This window comes from Psammomys obesus, unplaced genomic scaffold (genome assembly GCF_907164565.1).
Source record: "Psammomys obesus unplaced genomic scaffold, mPsaObe1.curated_primary_1811, whole genome shotgun sequence".
NCBI classification, from domain to species: Eukaryota; Metazoa; Chordata; class Mammalia; order Rodentia; family Muridae; genus Psammomys; species Psammomys obesus.
In genome coordinates this window covers 258,604-273,971 of record NW_026595981.1, presented here as the reverse complement: position 1 = coordinate 273,971, position 15,368 = coordinate 258,604, and the positions used below count along the sequence as shown (strand labels likewise).

The window sequence follows — 15,368 nt, the reverse complement described above, 5'->3', positions numbered from 1 at the left end:
TCCACGAGCGTCTCAGAGAAGCTAAGCAACCTGCAGGGCTCCCGGTTAACGAGAGCCCAGGTAGGACTCCCGGTGGCACCAGCCTCATGCTTTTGTACTTTTGACCTCTAAGCTTGTTGTCTGGCCATCTTATCGAGAAACTAGGTAGATGACCAGAGGGCAGTGATGCAAGGGCTTGGGGTCACCGGAGAAAACCTTCCCAGTGTTTCAACTACCTCAGTAGCAAAGGAGAGTGTCACCCTCAGCGGAGGCAGGATCCTGTAGGTAGTTCTGTTAGCCGGAAGTTCTCCTGTAGACGGAACTGTGTTTCAAGCACCTCCTCTTTAGCCCCGTGCAGAGCAGTGTTGCCCTTTAGAGAAGTCTAGGGAGGAATTGTCACCCCAGGGCCAGCTCCAGGGCGCCAGTCAATGTTCTTATAGCTTAGTTATTTTCCTTTTCTTGTGCACCATGACAAGACTGACTATCCTGGTTGTCACTGGCCAGACAGTTAACGGCTTGCAAATACCCACCCCACCCTCTCTTTCCACCCCCAGGAGGTCTTGTGTGCACCCAGTCTGAGCACATCTGTCTTTGAACAGCCGTGTAGATCTACAGTGTTGATCTGGAAAGCCCAGGGGAGGCTGCAACTTTGTGCCCGGCTGAGCAGGGACTTGCTCCAGGGTTGTACATGAGGGGCAGATGCACAGGCACACCTGTGGTAACAGTGGGGCGGGTCGTCGGATCCACTTAGGAGAGGAAGCATGGCTTTGTGAGTGCAGGTGTGGTTTCACGCACTCACACACACAATCAAATTAAAAGAAGTCAGTGTCCAGTCTGGCACTAGTGTTCAGCCCTCATCATGTTCGAATGTGTGGCACTCATCTTATAGACACAGAAGCCGTAAGTCAGAGAGGCTGAGCTGTTCACTAGACAGTGTCATCGAGGTCTGCCTTGCCTCTCCTCCCCTCCCCTAAGATGACAATTACATTTGGCCCACCTTGCAGCAGTGAGTCCTCAGATCCTGCCTGGACAGAATTTATAGAACTCTGCAAACACCAATTACCAAGACATGGGCTTCCGTGACCGTGTGCCCATGCTAGCATTCATTCACCGTGTGCATTCATATGTGTGTGCAGAGTCCTCAGAGGGGCCAGGTGCTGACGCTCAGACCTTTGTCCCTCCCCATGCCTTGCAGAGAGCCATCCGTGTGCGCAGCCATTCCATGGAGACCATGGTAGGTAGCCAGAGGAAGCTGCATGGTGGCAACATTCCTGGCAGTCTCAGTGGGGGCATTGTCCACAACAGCATGGAGGTCACCAAGACCACCTTCTCGGTGAGTACTGTGGATCCTGGGCCAGCATGGGGCGGGGGAGGAGAGTGTGTCTCGCTCCAGGTTTGGGTGAGGTAACTATCAGGGCAAGCTGGATGATGGGATGTGGAACACTGAAGCTGCTAAGGAGGTGACCCAGCCCCATCCATGACAATGGTCTTGCGGCACGTCCATGCCGGTTGGCCCTGAGGTCAGTTTGTACTATGAACTGTTCTCTGAGTCTCCTTAAGAACTGAGCTTGGGGACTCATGAGGGAGACCTAATTATTCATGACAGCAGTGGCCACAGCAGCTCTCTCTGTACCATGCATGAGCTGGCTACCAAGGCACAAGATCCTACCTGAACTCCTGAGCAGACACAGGAGGACACACCATTAGAAAGGAGCACACGCACTTTAGGAAAAGGAGGCTCGAGAGGTTAGGCCACTCACTAAAAGTCACCCAGCTAAGATGAAGATCTGGGGTTTGAATGCAGGACCTTCTGATACAAAATTTAGCCTCTTCATCATGGTGTGTTCAGTTTTCATGGAGAGATGCCCTGTGGGTCTCTGAGCTCAGATCTCTTGACTCACACAAGGGCAGGTGAGGGAACCGTGTAGCCATTAATAAGGCAAGAGGCTTTTGACTTGTATGGACTGGGATTTTCTTTGAAAAATAAAAATAGCAGAATAGACTCACTAAGATCTTTATGATAAATGGCCTTGAGCAATGGCTTGATTTGCCTAATATTTTCACATCTGTTACTTAGTGTCTTCCAAAACGTCATGGTATCAGCAGAGCAGGTGATTTCCTGTGGGTGGGGAGACTGGGGCCCAGTGGGTGTGATCATTTTCCCAAAGCGGCATAGCACATGACTGGTATCAAGGCTGGCGTTGGAAACCTGGCAGGCTCCCGGCTTCCATATCTTCTTGCTCAAACTTTCACAAAGCAGAGAGCCTGGCCAGCCCCCTGGGGACTGCTCATTGGTGCGTGTGGACTCAGTTCAGCGGCTCTCTTTTGGTCTATTATTGCAACTCCTACCTGGGTCCATTCATTTACTAGTCAGGAGCTCTGGGTCCTTACTGCTACCTGATCTTGACATAGCTGGTCCTTGGCTTTCTCACCAGTGAGGTGAAAGGTTGAAGCTGACCACTTCCAGGGCTCTCTAGGTTTTTCAATCCATGATACCCTGTTTTTCAATCATCCCGGCCAGCTCAGCATCTGGCCCCACTGTGGTGAGCCTTTCATCCTGAGGAGCTCTAGGCTCTGCTGCCACTGGCTTGGCTTAAGAACGGGAAAGACACTGTGAGCAGCTCAAGTGTTGGGGTCTGAGCTCCTTGCTGTTTTTTGGGTGGTCTCACAAGACCAGCGAAGGGGTGGGAAGAAGGTGTGGGCACACACTCACTGTGGCGGTTTTATCGGCAGCCTCCAGTGGCCGCAGCAGCCGTGAAGAACCAGTCAAGGAGCCCCATCAAGCGGCGGTCAGGCCTCTTCCCCCGCCTACACTCGGGCTCTGACAGCCAGGGGGACAGCAGGACGCGATGGTAATTGTCAGGGCCTGTGCTCCGTCTCAGCTATGGGGCCTGTCAGCTCTCTTTTCCTTGATAGCTGTAGGTGCCCAAGTATGGGGACAGGTTTTCCAGTGTCAGGCTCCCCTGAACCCTGGCCTTACTTCAGGTGTACTCCCCTCCCCCAACCCTGTCACTCGTGTTTAGGAGGGCCGCCCTGGGAAGCTGGGCCTTGATGGGGAGAGTTTCTGATGCAGAGAAACTGAATGGATCTGCATAGCTCCTCAGAGAGTGTGGAGAGCCCCAGTGTTCACAGACAAGGAGGTCAGGTGCTGGCAAAAACAGCTGGGAGGGAAGAGAGATGACAGACTGCACAGGGTGTATGTGAGGCAGGCCTCCAAAGCCGGGAGGGAAGACATTCCCGTCTGTCATGGAGGGACGGTCACTGTAGTGACCCAGCCCTGTGGTGTGACACTCAGGAGGTCACTGGCAACCTCACCGAAGTGCACGGTGGGATGGGAAGGTGGCTCAGGGATAATATTGTTAGGCAAGTCTGAGGACTTGGATCCCTAGCATCACGTGAAAAGCTGAGTGTGCTGACGGGACAGTCCTGGGGCTCTCTGGTCAGCTGGTGAGCTCAGTGAGTGACCGTCTCAGAACAGGAGGTGGAAAGCTCTGGAGAAATGCGCTGACTTCTGACTTCTGCAGGCACAGGCAGCTGAAAGCACCTGTGCATACGTGAGCATGCGTATGCTATCCACAGACACAGACACACACACACACACACACAGTTTATATAGGTCACTAACACCTCCAGGTGCCTGTGATCGTAAAGGTAAATCACACGTGTTAGGGCGGACGTGGTGATATCGGCCCAGTTTGCACGTTGCTGGTGGGGATGTGAGAGAGTGCATCTGCTTTGGAAGACAGTGGGGCAGCCCTCCAAGGGCTCAAACTAGAGTTCCCACAGGGCCCCCCCATCCCACCCCCAGGTGTGCAGATAGAGAGAGCATGAGGCTCGAAAACGGTTGCCTGTACCGTCACCAGCACATGCTTATTAATTGCAGCGTTAATTGCTAGCTCAGAGTGGAGACAACCGGACAGCCTGCCATTGGGGGCTGGATAAGCCAAATGAATGAGTGTAGCCACGGACTGTGATGCTATTTCACAGCGAATAGCAAGTGCTGAGATAGTGGTGCAGGCTGGAACACGGGCAGACGCTAAGCTAGTAGAAGGCCGGTGTGAAGACCACAGATGCTGCAGGTCCCATTTCCGTGGAGTGTCCAGACGGGGCAGAGCTCAGAGACAGAAAGAAATAGGTTAGGGGCGGGGCTGGCCAGTGATTGAGATGAACCAGGCTTTTTAAAAAGAGGCTTTAAAACGCTCTACAATTAGATATGGTGAGGGCTGCACAGTCCCGTGAACATTTTAAAAACAAACAGATGAGTTGTGTGCCGCGTGTGTTGTGCCTCATTAACTCTGCTATTCTAAAAAGTGCAGTGAAGGACGGGAGAGACGGCCCAGCAGTTAAAGGGCTCCGGCTGCCCTGGCATGGGACCCTGCTTTGCTTCCCAGCATCCACACAGAGGCTCACAACCATTTGTAACTCCAGCTCCAGGGGATCCAATGCTCCGTACAGACCCATGAGTCCACCAGGCACACATGTGGTGCACATACATACATGCAGGCAAACACAGAAACAATGAATACGTAAATAAGTCTTAAAAAGAAAAAGAAACCAGTAGTCCCGAGGTTCAGAAATATTAAAGAAAAAAAAAGTGAATTAATGACAAAGCTGTTCTGGTCCCAGTATCTGGCACAGGGAAATTGTGATCTTTGCTGAACTGCAGGAGAAGGGAGCTCTTGGGTGCTTAGGCTTACAGTATCCCTCTAGTCCTCAGCACCCAGGGCTGCCTTGTCACCTGTAGGATGTCTTCTAGAGTCATTACAGTAGGTGCCACCCCCTCCCCCAGGACTTCTCAGGAATCCATGGGTACTGGTTGGTTCCTGTGGGACCACCTCGATCCATAGCTGGGCCGGGTGGAATGGCCAGCACGGAGAGGGGTAGACGTTGGCTGGAGGCCATCAAGCCAGGACTTCTCTTTGGTGGCCTTGGGCCATCACCACGAATCTAACTGACCTTTGTTGTAGGGAGCAGAAGCCTCTTCTGTCTTCTGCAATCTCAGAGGCGTGGGTGACAAGGGAAGCGGTGGCTGCGCCTGTGTACTGGCCCCACAGCCTCAGTTCTGTCAGGGGCCAAGGGTGGACAAGGGGAAGGGCCTGGTTTCTGGGCTCACTGCTCTTTATTTTCCTTCCTCCAGTGACAGTGCCTCCAGCACTCCCAAAACCCCAGATGGCGGACATTCTTCTCAGGAGATAAAGTCTGAGACCTCATCAAATCCCAGCTCTCCAGAAATCTGTCCCAACAAAGAGAAGTAAGAGAGTTGGGGTTTGGGAAAGGCTGGCTGTAGCCGTTTGGAGTCCGGGCATATGTGCTCTGCCTCCAGGCAAGCCGAAGTCTCAGGGACACTGAGGCCATCTGGCTGGGGAAGCGGCTGTGGGCAAGCTCTGGCGGGTCTGCCTCTCTCAGTCTGCCATGCTCCCTGGTCTCTGCAGGCCCTTCATAAAGTTGAAGGAGAACGGCCGGGCCATCTCCCGCTCCTCCTCCAGCACCAGCAGCTTCAGCAGCACAGCAGGGGAGGGTGAGGCCATGGAGGAGTGTGACAGTGGGGTAAGTGTGTCTCATTCAATCAGAGACCAGCTCTCCGGGCCGAGCTGGTTGTGCCCTGCTCTAAAATAATACCACGTAGAGGGGTGGCCTGTGCAGCTGTTACCACCGAGCGAGGGAGTGAGGGAAGGGACTCGGTCTTAGCAGCTCAGCAGCAGCAGGGAAGGCTGTCCATGCCAGCGGCCACCAACCAGAGAGCAAAGAGGTCAGGGAAGGTAACCGTGGCTGGGGCAGAAGTGCCATGTAGGGTTGCAGGAAGTGGCTCGCGTGCTCCATCTTAGCACAGCTGTGGGCTGTTGGGGAGCCATTGGCCTTGCTCACCCAGTTTCCCTCCCCAGAGCAGCCAGCCATCCACAACCTCGCCCTTCAAGCAGGAGGTGTTTATCTACAGCCCGTCCCTGAGCGGTGAGAGCCCCAGCCTGGGGGCCGCAGCCACTCCCATCATCATGAGCCGGAGTCCCACAGGTCAGTGGCGTGTGGAGGTGTGCATGATGTAGTTGGGAGGGCAGAGCTGTGCCCTGACTGCTGTTCAAAGGGCATGTACCCCGGCCATGCTGAACTGGCCGACTTCTCCTTTTCCAAGATGTCAGGACATTCACCTCCACCAGCTTACTCCATCTGCCCATCTTATTCTTATCTTCTTATTTATGGGGAAACTGAGGCTGAGGGCTGCATGATTTCATGATGATCCCATGGTGGAGGAGACAGGATTGGGTGATTAGAAAGCTGCCCATGCTCTCACCTCTTGCCCTACCCTGTCACTACCAAGTGACCCAGGGTAGCAATGCCACAGCAGTGACTTTTGAACGCCTGGCAGTGGAGGAGGCTGGAGGAATGAAAGGCTGAGCTCTGGGAGTGAGTGAGTGAGGTTCAGTGCAGTGGGGTCATGGGGAGGTGAGAGAGAGGACAGGGCTATGGAGATGATGAGGTGGCCGCCAGGAGGCATGGGGAGGGCTCAGGCATTGTTGGTAAAAGCCACTGAAGGTTCTGCAAGCGCTACCTGACACTGAGAAAGACCATTTGGCAGGTGCTGAGTGGAGAAAGGATTGGTGGGGGCCGGTGAGGAGGCACAGTGGGCACCTAGGGGAGTCGGGGTCATGGAAGAGCATGCTGGGGTGTAGAACTTACTGGGGTTGGTAGTTCGGGCTTGGTGTCTTTTGGGTTTCTGAGATCCCTACAGTTGATTAGAGTCGGAGGTATCAGGTTGGAAGAAAAGGCCAGGGGTCAGCCCCCAGGTCAACCAAGTGCCCAGTGTGACAGATGAGTTTTCCCCCGTGGGCCCTGTGGGGAGGGGTTCGGCTCACAGGAGGTATTTGTAGGCAGGTACTCTCAGGCTGTAAACGTAGGGGAGGGGGAGGAGCAGCTGCTAGGTTTTGCACACACTGGCCAGTCATTTGTAAACACTCATAGTGTTTACACAGTGTCAACATTCACACTCTGAAGAGGGTCTCTCTGAGCCTCACCACGGTAGGAGAGGCTTTGTCATTTCCATGGGGCTAAGGCACTGGGTTCTTGACATGTCTGGCTCAACAAAGCGCATGTCCTCAGGACTTCATCTGCTCTTTATATGTTCATTCAGGACTTCTTTGGCTCCCCACAATGATGTGATGAGCATACACTGTAAACAGCACACAACCATTAACCTAAATGTGTCTTATGAGACTGCAGTAAAACATTAGTGTGGCCAGCCAGTTCTCAGCTAGGGATAATCTTGCTCCCCAAGGGACTTTGGCAATATCTACTGTTTAATTGATTTTCACAATGGCTGGCGGGGGTGGGGGATTGAGATTCTGCTGGTATCACTGGGTATCGACTAATGTCAAAAAGATGATGTAGTGAGACACAGGGGAGAGCAGGGTAAAAGCAATGGCCCTTGCGAGGGCTCCCCAGCTGATGGAGCAGCTCACAGCGTCCTCTCTTGGTTCCTTGTGGTCACGGCAGCTCTTGAGATGGACTTAGCTTTGGCAATGGCTAGCTTACCTCCTGACCCTCAGTTTTCCCATTTGTAAAATTGGAGTAGCCACACACATTTCCTGATTTTTTTTTTTTAAAGTTTGGGTAAATATCGATGAGGTGAACAGATAATCTACCACCAAACTGTGTCCTTTGTGGCAGTAAATGAATATCAAAAGGACTGGAGGCCAGCCTGCTCTCTTGGACGAGGCTTGCGTGAAGGGAGGCTTCGGGAGTGTCTGCAGCTGGTTTCAGGTCGCTCAGGGCAGAAGGAAATGTGGATGGATGGCTGTGGAATCTTTTCCTGCACTAACTGCACCCCCAGGCTGTATTTAAGCCCGACATCCTGCTTCTGACCCCTAACCCCATGCTAGGGTGGGCTTGGAGGTCTGGAAACCTGTTTCTAGCTGCTCCAATGAAGGTGGGGAGAGGCAAGCTGAGAGGAGAGAGATGGGCTGGGGCTCTTCTTTAATTGCCGATGCCTGGTCACTGGCCATTCATAGTGGGGCTTCTGGGGATAAAAAGGGAATCATCAGGGTCACTCAGGGAGGCTCTTACAGCGTTCATGCGTACATGTGTGATGTGTGTGTGGATACATGCATGTGTATGCTTTATACATGGGCACAGTAAACTTTACCAATATGATGGATCTGAAACACACTTTGCAAATAATGGGAAAATATGCAGTGTTCTTTACTGCCAGTCCTAGGTGTCTGTGAGGTCCTCACAGGACAGTTTCACTGGTGCTCACACAACCCTGGTGCCTCTAGCCAGTACAAGGCTGCAGGTGACCGTCAAAGCTGGCTCCCATGTGGGTGTCGGTGGCTATTCTTGCCTCCGCTGACATTTTACATTAGGAAGACAGCATTAGTTTGTCTGGGATACAAACAGCCTCTTTGCTGAATTTGGTCGAGGTCCTCAAGCACTGGCGAGCAGTGGCTCCCGAGCTGCTCATATCAGTCAGTGCAGTGATGGCAGGCACAGCCTGATTTCAGGTCATTTGTGATTATTTTCCCTTTGAGACAGGGTTTCTCTGGGTAGCCTTGGCTGTCCTGGATTTGCTTTGCAGACCAGGCTGGCCTGGAACTCACAGAGATCCACCTGCCTCTGCCTCCTGAGTGCTGAGATTACAAGCATGGGCCACCACGCCTAACTAACTTCAGAAGTTGTAATACAGCCATCAGAGTTGATCTCACACTGTGATATGCTTGAGCTTGGTGTTGAGGTGAGATGCGTAGCCTACCACCTTAGTGAGTGTCTGGTGGAGGGATACAGCAGAGGTAAGGGCACAGATTACAGCAAAACACGGTAAGATAATGAGGAAATGACAAATTTTGGGTATCCATTATCTTCCTTGAATATGGCTTGTTTACTTATGAGCTTCCATAATTTATTTTTGAAAATACTTAATTTAAAGGTGACCTGCATTTAATAAGTAGGGTACAATATTTCTCAAAATTCAAGTTCAGTGAGCATGCTTTGGGGAGAGGCTGCCGTCCCTTTTCCCTGGTCTCTGTACTCAGTGTTCTCATTTTGCTAGAATGATCCCTCAGGCTCCACATCCTTTTTCTCTTCTTAGATGCCAAAAGCAGAAACTCCCCGAGGTCAAACCTGAAATTCCGCTTTGATAAACTCAGCCATGCTAGCTCCAGTGCGGTAAGGATGGTGCGGCAAGCTAAGGAATGGCCCCAATAAGCCCTATGCCCCACCCCAGGACCCCTCACCCACAGCCAGCCTTTCCCGAAGTGGGCTGGAAAGAGATTGCACTTCAGAAAGTGCTTATGAGGGTCCCCAGGGCAGGCAGGGAAGGCTGCGCCACCACATCTGGGGGAGTGGTTTCTGTCCTCACTCAGTGCAGACACCAGGCTGGAGGCTCATGAGCCGCCTTTGCCCCGCCTCCGTGCCTCCTGTCACAGAGCCACATTCTTGCACACAGCCATGCCTAGATGTGAAATGGGTGCTGCTGGCCATGCCAAGGGCACAGAAGCTGCAGGTGGAGGCCACTGTTGTCTGGGTTTTGAAAAATGCTTTTGTGTTTCTTACACAGGGTCACTAATGTGAAAGCAGAGTCCTTCTCCTGTTCAAGGTGAGTGTCTGACAGTGGCCAGAGACCATCCTCAGCTGAGGAACAAGAAGGACATCTCCAGAGCTCTGTGGGGAAGGAGGGGCTGAGAACGGTGCTGGGGAGGGCTATCCAGCGGCATCGTGATAGATGCCCACACTGGACGGAGCTGGTGGAAAAGCTAAAAGGGGAAGTAGTGAAAGTTCATTTCCTTCCCCAGAGGGAGGAATTCCTCAGCTTACCCCTTGCTTTCCCGGTTGCAGGCAGTCTGTCTCTTGCATTTTGGCTAGAGCTCCAGGCTGGTATATATCTCCCCCAGATGCCATGAAATGCCCCTACGCAGGCATTGCCGTGAGGGACAATCCCAGGTGGTCTCAGCTCCTGGCATGAGACACTAGAGAACTGATAGTGAAGTCACCTGAGATACATTGGCCCCACCTACTCAGTGAGGTCTCTCAGGGGTATGAGTGAGTTGGGACCAAGGGGAAGGGTACAGTTGAGCCCACTCTGTGTTGAACTCATTTCTCACAGTGCTTACATACTTCTGGGTCTGAACCCAGGCACCCTGACTGGGCACCCTCCTTGTCCTGAGTGTAGCTACGGGCAGGTGGCGGGCATGTTTTCTTCCCTCTTTTATCCAGTGCTTGCTCTCCATCTCCCCTTCCTTATCTCCTCAAGGAAGTGTTGATTCTGCCTGCAGAAGGCTCCTAATTCCAGCAGTTTGGGGGTGCCGTCACTGCTCTGACCGTTGAGGCCTGCTGTCTCACTGGCCGCCTGCTCAGCAGACCAGCTGTCCGTTCCATGTCCTGACCTGGCCATGGCCTTGCCGGCTCCTTCTCCAACAGACCTGAAAGCTCCATCCCGTACTCCCGACGTCCTGATGTGACCAGCTACCTGAGTCAGCTGTTATCTTGTTTTACCTGCAGGAAAAGAGTTGGGCAAGGGGGACACCGAGTCCCAGGGTGCCCTGAGGGGTTTGTGTGGTGGGGAGCAGAGGTAACCGCAGAATGGTTAGTTGGTGCTGTCTGTCTCGGGTCACAGTACAGTGCCTTCCTGGACATGGTGGAAGGGCTGCTTTTCCAGGGATATCCCAGCATCCTCCAGGATGTATCTCACTGCACTTGTGACACATCTGCTGGCCCAGGCCTAGGGGGCTCTGTCCCTGCTGCCAGAGTTTCCTCAGGGGGCTCAGAGGGCTTCCTGGAGGAAGGTCAGAGTCAGAGCTGGGTGTATCCAGAACCTGGCTGCATGCTTCCTTGGCTGTGGTCTCAAGGTTTTTCTTTTCTAATTTTACACAAGCTGCTGCTGATCCCTGTGGTGGGAGCAGGCAGCCACCGGCGGCCAGTGCAGGGACGTTTGTTGGTTGAGGAAAGCTTCTGGGTGAGAAGGCTCCCCTGGGGTCCAGGTTTCCACTTCTGTGAGAATTCGCAGAAGACGTGGTTCAATGCACCCTTAGGAAGGAGAGAGGGAAGAGCTGTAGCTGGGGGTGCCTTGGCAAGTTTTGGTCATTCCAGTGTGTGGTGCTTGAACTTAGTGATGGAAACAGTACAGTGTCCCTCCACCTCTGTGTTCCTGGCATTTGTGAGGGACCCAGTACTGCCTAGGAGCTGCTTCTAGGCTCAGTTCCCAGTCCTCTTCTTCCCATCTCCAGCTGCAGGTCTCCAGGCAGCTGTCCATTGTCAGGCTCCTGGAAGCTGGGCCCCACAAGCCTGTGCTTTCCATACCACAGGCCGTCTGTACTCCTTGCCATGACCTTCTTTGGGTGAGCCTGGCCCCTTTGGCTCCTCAACCTTCCCCGTTTGCAGGGCTCTTCTGCTTTTGGGTGTAGGGTGGAGCATCCATCAGGCTAAACACTGGGTCTGAACAGCAGGCGTTTGAAGATCCCACCCCATTAGGTACACACAGGCCTGTGCGGTTCTGCTCTGTTTCAGTGAGCAGATGACGAGATTTCCAACCAAGTTCTCTGTCTGCGTAGGCTCTTCTTCCCAAACCACAGTACCGAAGGACGGCGCAGCCTTCAGGGCTGGCACGGTAACCGTGTCCCCACCACTGAACACAGTTTCCACCCTCATTCCCACACACTTGCTGCGTTCAGGGGAGGACGACCTCTCCCCTCACTCTACTTGGGAAACCTGCTTACGTGAGAGACTAGTCTGGTGAGATTTGCTCTAGTTAGAAGGTCACCAGAATATCTGTTTAGCTTTTATTAAACGCCAGCGCAGCGGCACCCACTGCTGGAAGGAGGCGGGTGGATTCTGGCAGTGTTCTGCTGGCCTGAACTTGAAAGGTCAAACTGTGTTTTCTTTGAAACTATCACAGGGCCCTGGCTCCTGTCTCTGGGTTGGACACTTTTACCTTTGCTCAGTGGTTGTGGTGTGTTGCATTATGGTCTGGGGGTCCTTAGGGGCTTCCGGGTTGTCCCGCACTGTCTGGAAACCTTACAAGCCTTGTCTACACTGCTTTGGCTACTTTGCCTGCAGGTGTGACCTCTGGACCAGGTGTTGCCCTGCTCCTAGGCCAGTGAGCAGGATGGATGACTGTGTCCAGAGGAACTGAGAGGAACTGGGCTGGGATCTTCCCCACCCTTGGTTTGCTGTTGAGATCCTCTGAGCAGGAACTGAGATGCCTCTGCCCTCTGCTCAGGCCTCTAGCTGGCAGGTCCATCCTGTGGCTTCCAGAGTATACACAAGCAGCCCCACTGCAGTTCCCTGCTGAGTGGGAGGGAGACCACGGCAGGGCCCAGCCTCCTCTCAGCCCTCAGGACTGGAGACTGTTCCTCCCACACTCTGCTTCAGTTTTTCCTTTCATGGCTGTACTTAGTCTTAGGGCTCAAAGTCTTGCTGAAGCCCCTTCATGGGCCTGGGTTTTTGTAGACGATGCTTCTGCTTGTATTTAGAGACATTTTCACTGTTACCTCCACAAGGGGTTTTCTTGGTCACAACTCTGGCCTTGGGGTCTGCCTGAGTCACTGAAGAAGCTATTTTGCAGGTTGAGTAGGTACCCAGATGCCCCCAGCTCTGTGGCTACATCAAAACAGATGTGGGAGAGCTCCAGGGAGGAGTCTTAGCTAGAGTCTCTGTCTGTGAGAATGAATGTCAAATGGTGTTTCTTGGAAAATAATCTGTGGCTCAGTTTTGTGGGCACCATTTGATACTCAAGCCTTCTGGCCTCTGTTTGCCTCTCATCCCACCATGCCATCTTCCAGATGAGCAGAAAGAACTTGCCTGAGGCCACACAGCCACCTAGTGGCAAAGCCGTCACAAGACTCACAGCTTTTGGTTCTTTCCTGTGTATCAACTGTACCTGCTGGTGGTGGAGTAACAGTTGTGGGGCCCGGCCCATTTTTTGGGGAAGCCTGGTGGCTGGGGTCTCTGCACTGCAGGGAGGTGCCGGGGTTGGAGGGCGTTGGTAGGGCCTCTGTCTCTGCTGGTTTTCGTCGTGAACAATCTTGGTCAGTGAGGACCCTGAGGCTTGAGTGAGGGAAATGGAGGGGCGGGGCAGATTCCAGCAAAGTGCTTCAAAGTGCTTGTGTCTTCAGTGACTGGGCAACATAACTAGGGCAAAGATTCCTTGGCTACCCTTGGCTTCCTTGTTCTAAGTCAGGATAGAAAGCGATGAAAAGAGCGAATTCTCTGCTCTGTCTCCTTTTCCTTCCTCTCTCCATCCCTTCCTCTTTCTGGTGGTGCTGGGGATGAACCCAAGGCCTTGCTCATGCTGACAGTACCCTGCTGCTGAGCTACACCCCAGGCCGCCCGCTTTGAACATGGAGATGGGTTAAAAGCCCATGTCAGGCGACGAGGCAGGACTCAGCCAGTTTCGTTTTCCTTGCTTTGACCCTTGAAGGTGCCAACTCAAACATTTCCTTTTGTTCTTTGTTTCTTAATCCGTAAAGACAGCTGTGTTGTGGAGCAATGCCTGGGGTTCAGACCGAGCTCATGGCTTCTAGGCTAGCTGGGACCAGGCTAGTCAGCCATGCTCTGGACCCACCCCCCCATGTTCTCCTTCAGTTCTTAGTTACCGCTCAATCGAAGGCAGGGGCAGATTGGTAGGGTGAGCAAGGCTGTCCTATGGCCCAGTAGAGGCACCACCAGTTCCTTGCCGACACCAATCCCATGTCTCTTTTCAGCTGGGTTGTGAGCCCCTTTGGGAGAAAGAAGACACCCCCCACAGCCCAAGGCAGCCTGCCTGGCGAGCTCTGGCCTGGGCCCTACTGTTACCAGGGGATAGTGTGCTTGGCTGGAAGACTGGAATTAGGTGTCTTTGGCTTTGTGACTTTTCCATGTGAAAGGGTGAAATTCCCCTCCCTGCTCCTTAGCTGTCTGCCAACACTTCCTCCTCGTGAGGCCACCCCTTGACCTCCGGCTCCCAGGGTGCCGGTGTCTCCACGTGAAGAGATGCTTGTGTGGTAGAACCTAAGAGGTGTAGTTTGGAAGTGACCCCTGTGACGATGACTTTTCTTTGCTTCCTCTCAGTGAGGGGGTGATTCGTAGATCCAGACTGCCTATGTAATGTAAATAATGTACATTTAATTTATTGCTATGGTAGCACATTGTATTTGTTAATGTATAAAACAAATTCTAAAAGGTTGACAAATGTATATTTTGTTGCTTAAATGTGTCTTTGCAGAAATTGACAATAAATAACATATTTTGTGTCCATCAGAGTTCACGTTTCTTGGAGTGGGGCACCAGATTTCAGGGGGGCCTTTCACTGGAGGGTGGGTATTAGCTGGCAGGAACCTGTTTAAAAAATTTTAAACATGCCATTATGTTATAAACAAACAGACAAAATAAACAAACCTGGTGCTGGGGAAAGAGTCTGTTGGGTAATATTGCTCGCTCTGTAAGCATGAGGATATGAGTTCAACTTTTCGGCGCCCACAAACAGCTGTATGTGATCGCATATGTCTGTGACCCTATACTGGGGGAGGGGCAGGAACAGGAAGATACTGAGAACTTGCTTGTCAGTGAAGCCTTCCTGTGAGAGACTCAGTCTCCAGGCAATAAGGTCAAGATCGAGGAAGACAAACGGTGTCCCGCCCTGGACTTTGTATGTGTGCATAGCCCTATACGCTCACATGTATGCACCAAATACACATATAACACATATGCATACACACACACACACACACACACACACACACACACACACACACACGAATGCATACACACATGCGCACACAGTCAAAGTAGCCATAACCTAAAAAAAGGAGTTTCTGTTTCTCTTCTAAAAAAGCCTACTGGATCTGCTCAGGGATGGGCTGGTGAGTGCTGGCTCCAGCCGCCTCTGAGACATGCGGATCCCATTGTCTCCACCACTCCTCACTGTTTCCTCCTGTCAGTCCTCCACACCCTTATTTGTTTAGCCTCTGGATCTCAAGGTGAGAGCCCTGTTACTAACTGACTTGTCTCTTTCCTATAACCCCCGAGTTCCTCTTCAGATTCTCGGTTCTCCTGTGGCTTGAATGCCTTTCCTCAGAGTCTCGGTTCTCCTGTGGCTTGAATGCCTTTCCTCGAACCTTCCTCTGACTCTCAGGGGCTGCACTCACACATGTGCTTTGCTTGACCATTTGGGTGCAGATTTGAAGGCAAGAGGCAGGATTTAAGTCTCTGTTGGGGACTTCATTGTGATCTTGGGCAAATTATTCAGTGTGCTGGGATATGAATTTTCTTCTATGTGCTGTCAGAAACACAACTCCTGTGGAAAGCATGAGGATAAAGATGAATTCCTAGTTGAGGAAATGCCTTGGAAAAAAAGTTTTGTGTAGTAGCAGAGACTGAGTAATGATGACAATCCCAACAGAAGCAGCTGCTATTTCCAGGTAGCCAGT

The 15,368-nt window shown here is 52.4% G+C and overlaps 1 protein-coding gene across 7 annotated transcripts in view; it reads left to right on the top strand.

Moving 5' to 3' along the window:
• Positions 1-14,194, top strand: part of Rap1gap2 (RAP1 GTPase activating protein 2) — a 211,341-nt gene extending 197,147 nt beyond the window's left edge. For all 7 annotated transcript variants that reach the window (XM_055619473.1, XM_055619478.1, XM_055619475.1 and 4 more), the window contains 8 exons: positions 1,175-1,312; positions 2,713-2,831; positions 5,117-5,230; positions 5,412-5,526; positions 5,862-5,988; positions 9,056-9,132; positions 9,524-9,562; positions 10,217-14,194. In XM_055619473.1, the coding sequence (XP_055475448.1) occupies positions 1,175-1,312; positions 2,713-2,831; positions 5,117-5,230; positions 5,412-5,526; positions 5,862-5,988; positions 9,056-9,132; positions 9,524-9,532 (699 nt within the window). In that variant the 3' untranslated portion in view covers positions 9,533-9,562; positions 10,217-14,194. The remainder of the gene's footprint in view (positions 1-1,174; positions 1,313-2,712; positions 2,832-5,116; positions 5,231-5,411; positions 5,527-5,861; positions 5,989-9,055; positions 9,133-9,523; positions 9,563-10,216) is intronic.
• Positions 14,195-15,368: the final 1,174 nt, after the last annotated feature.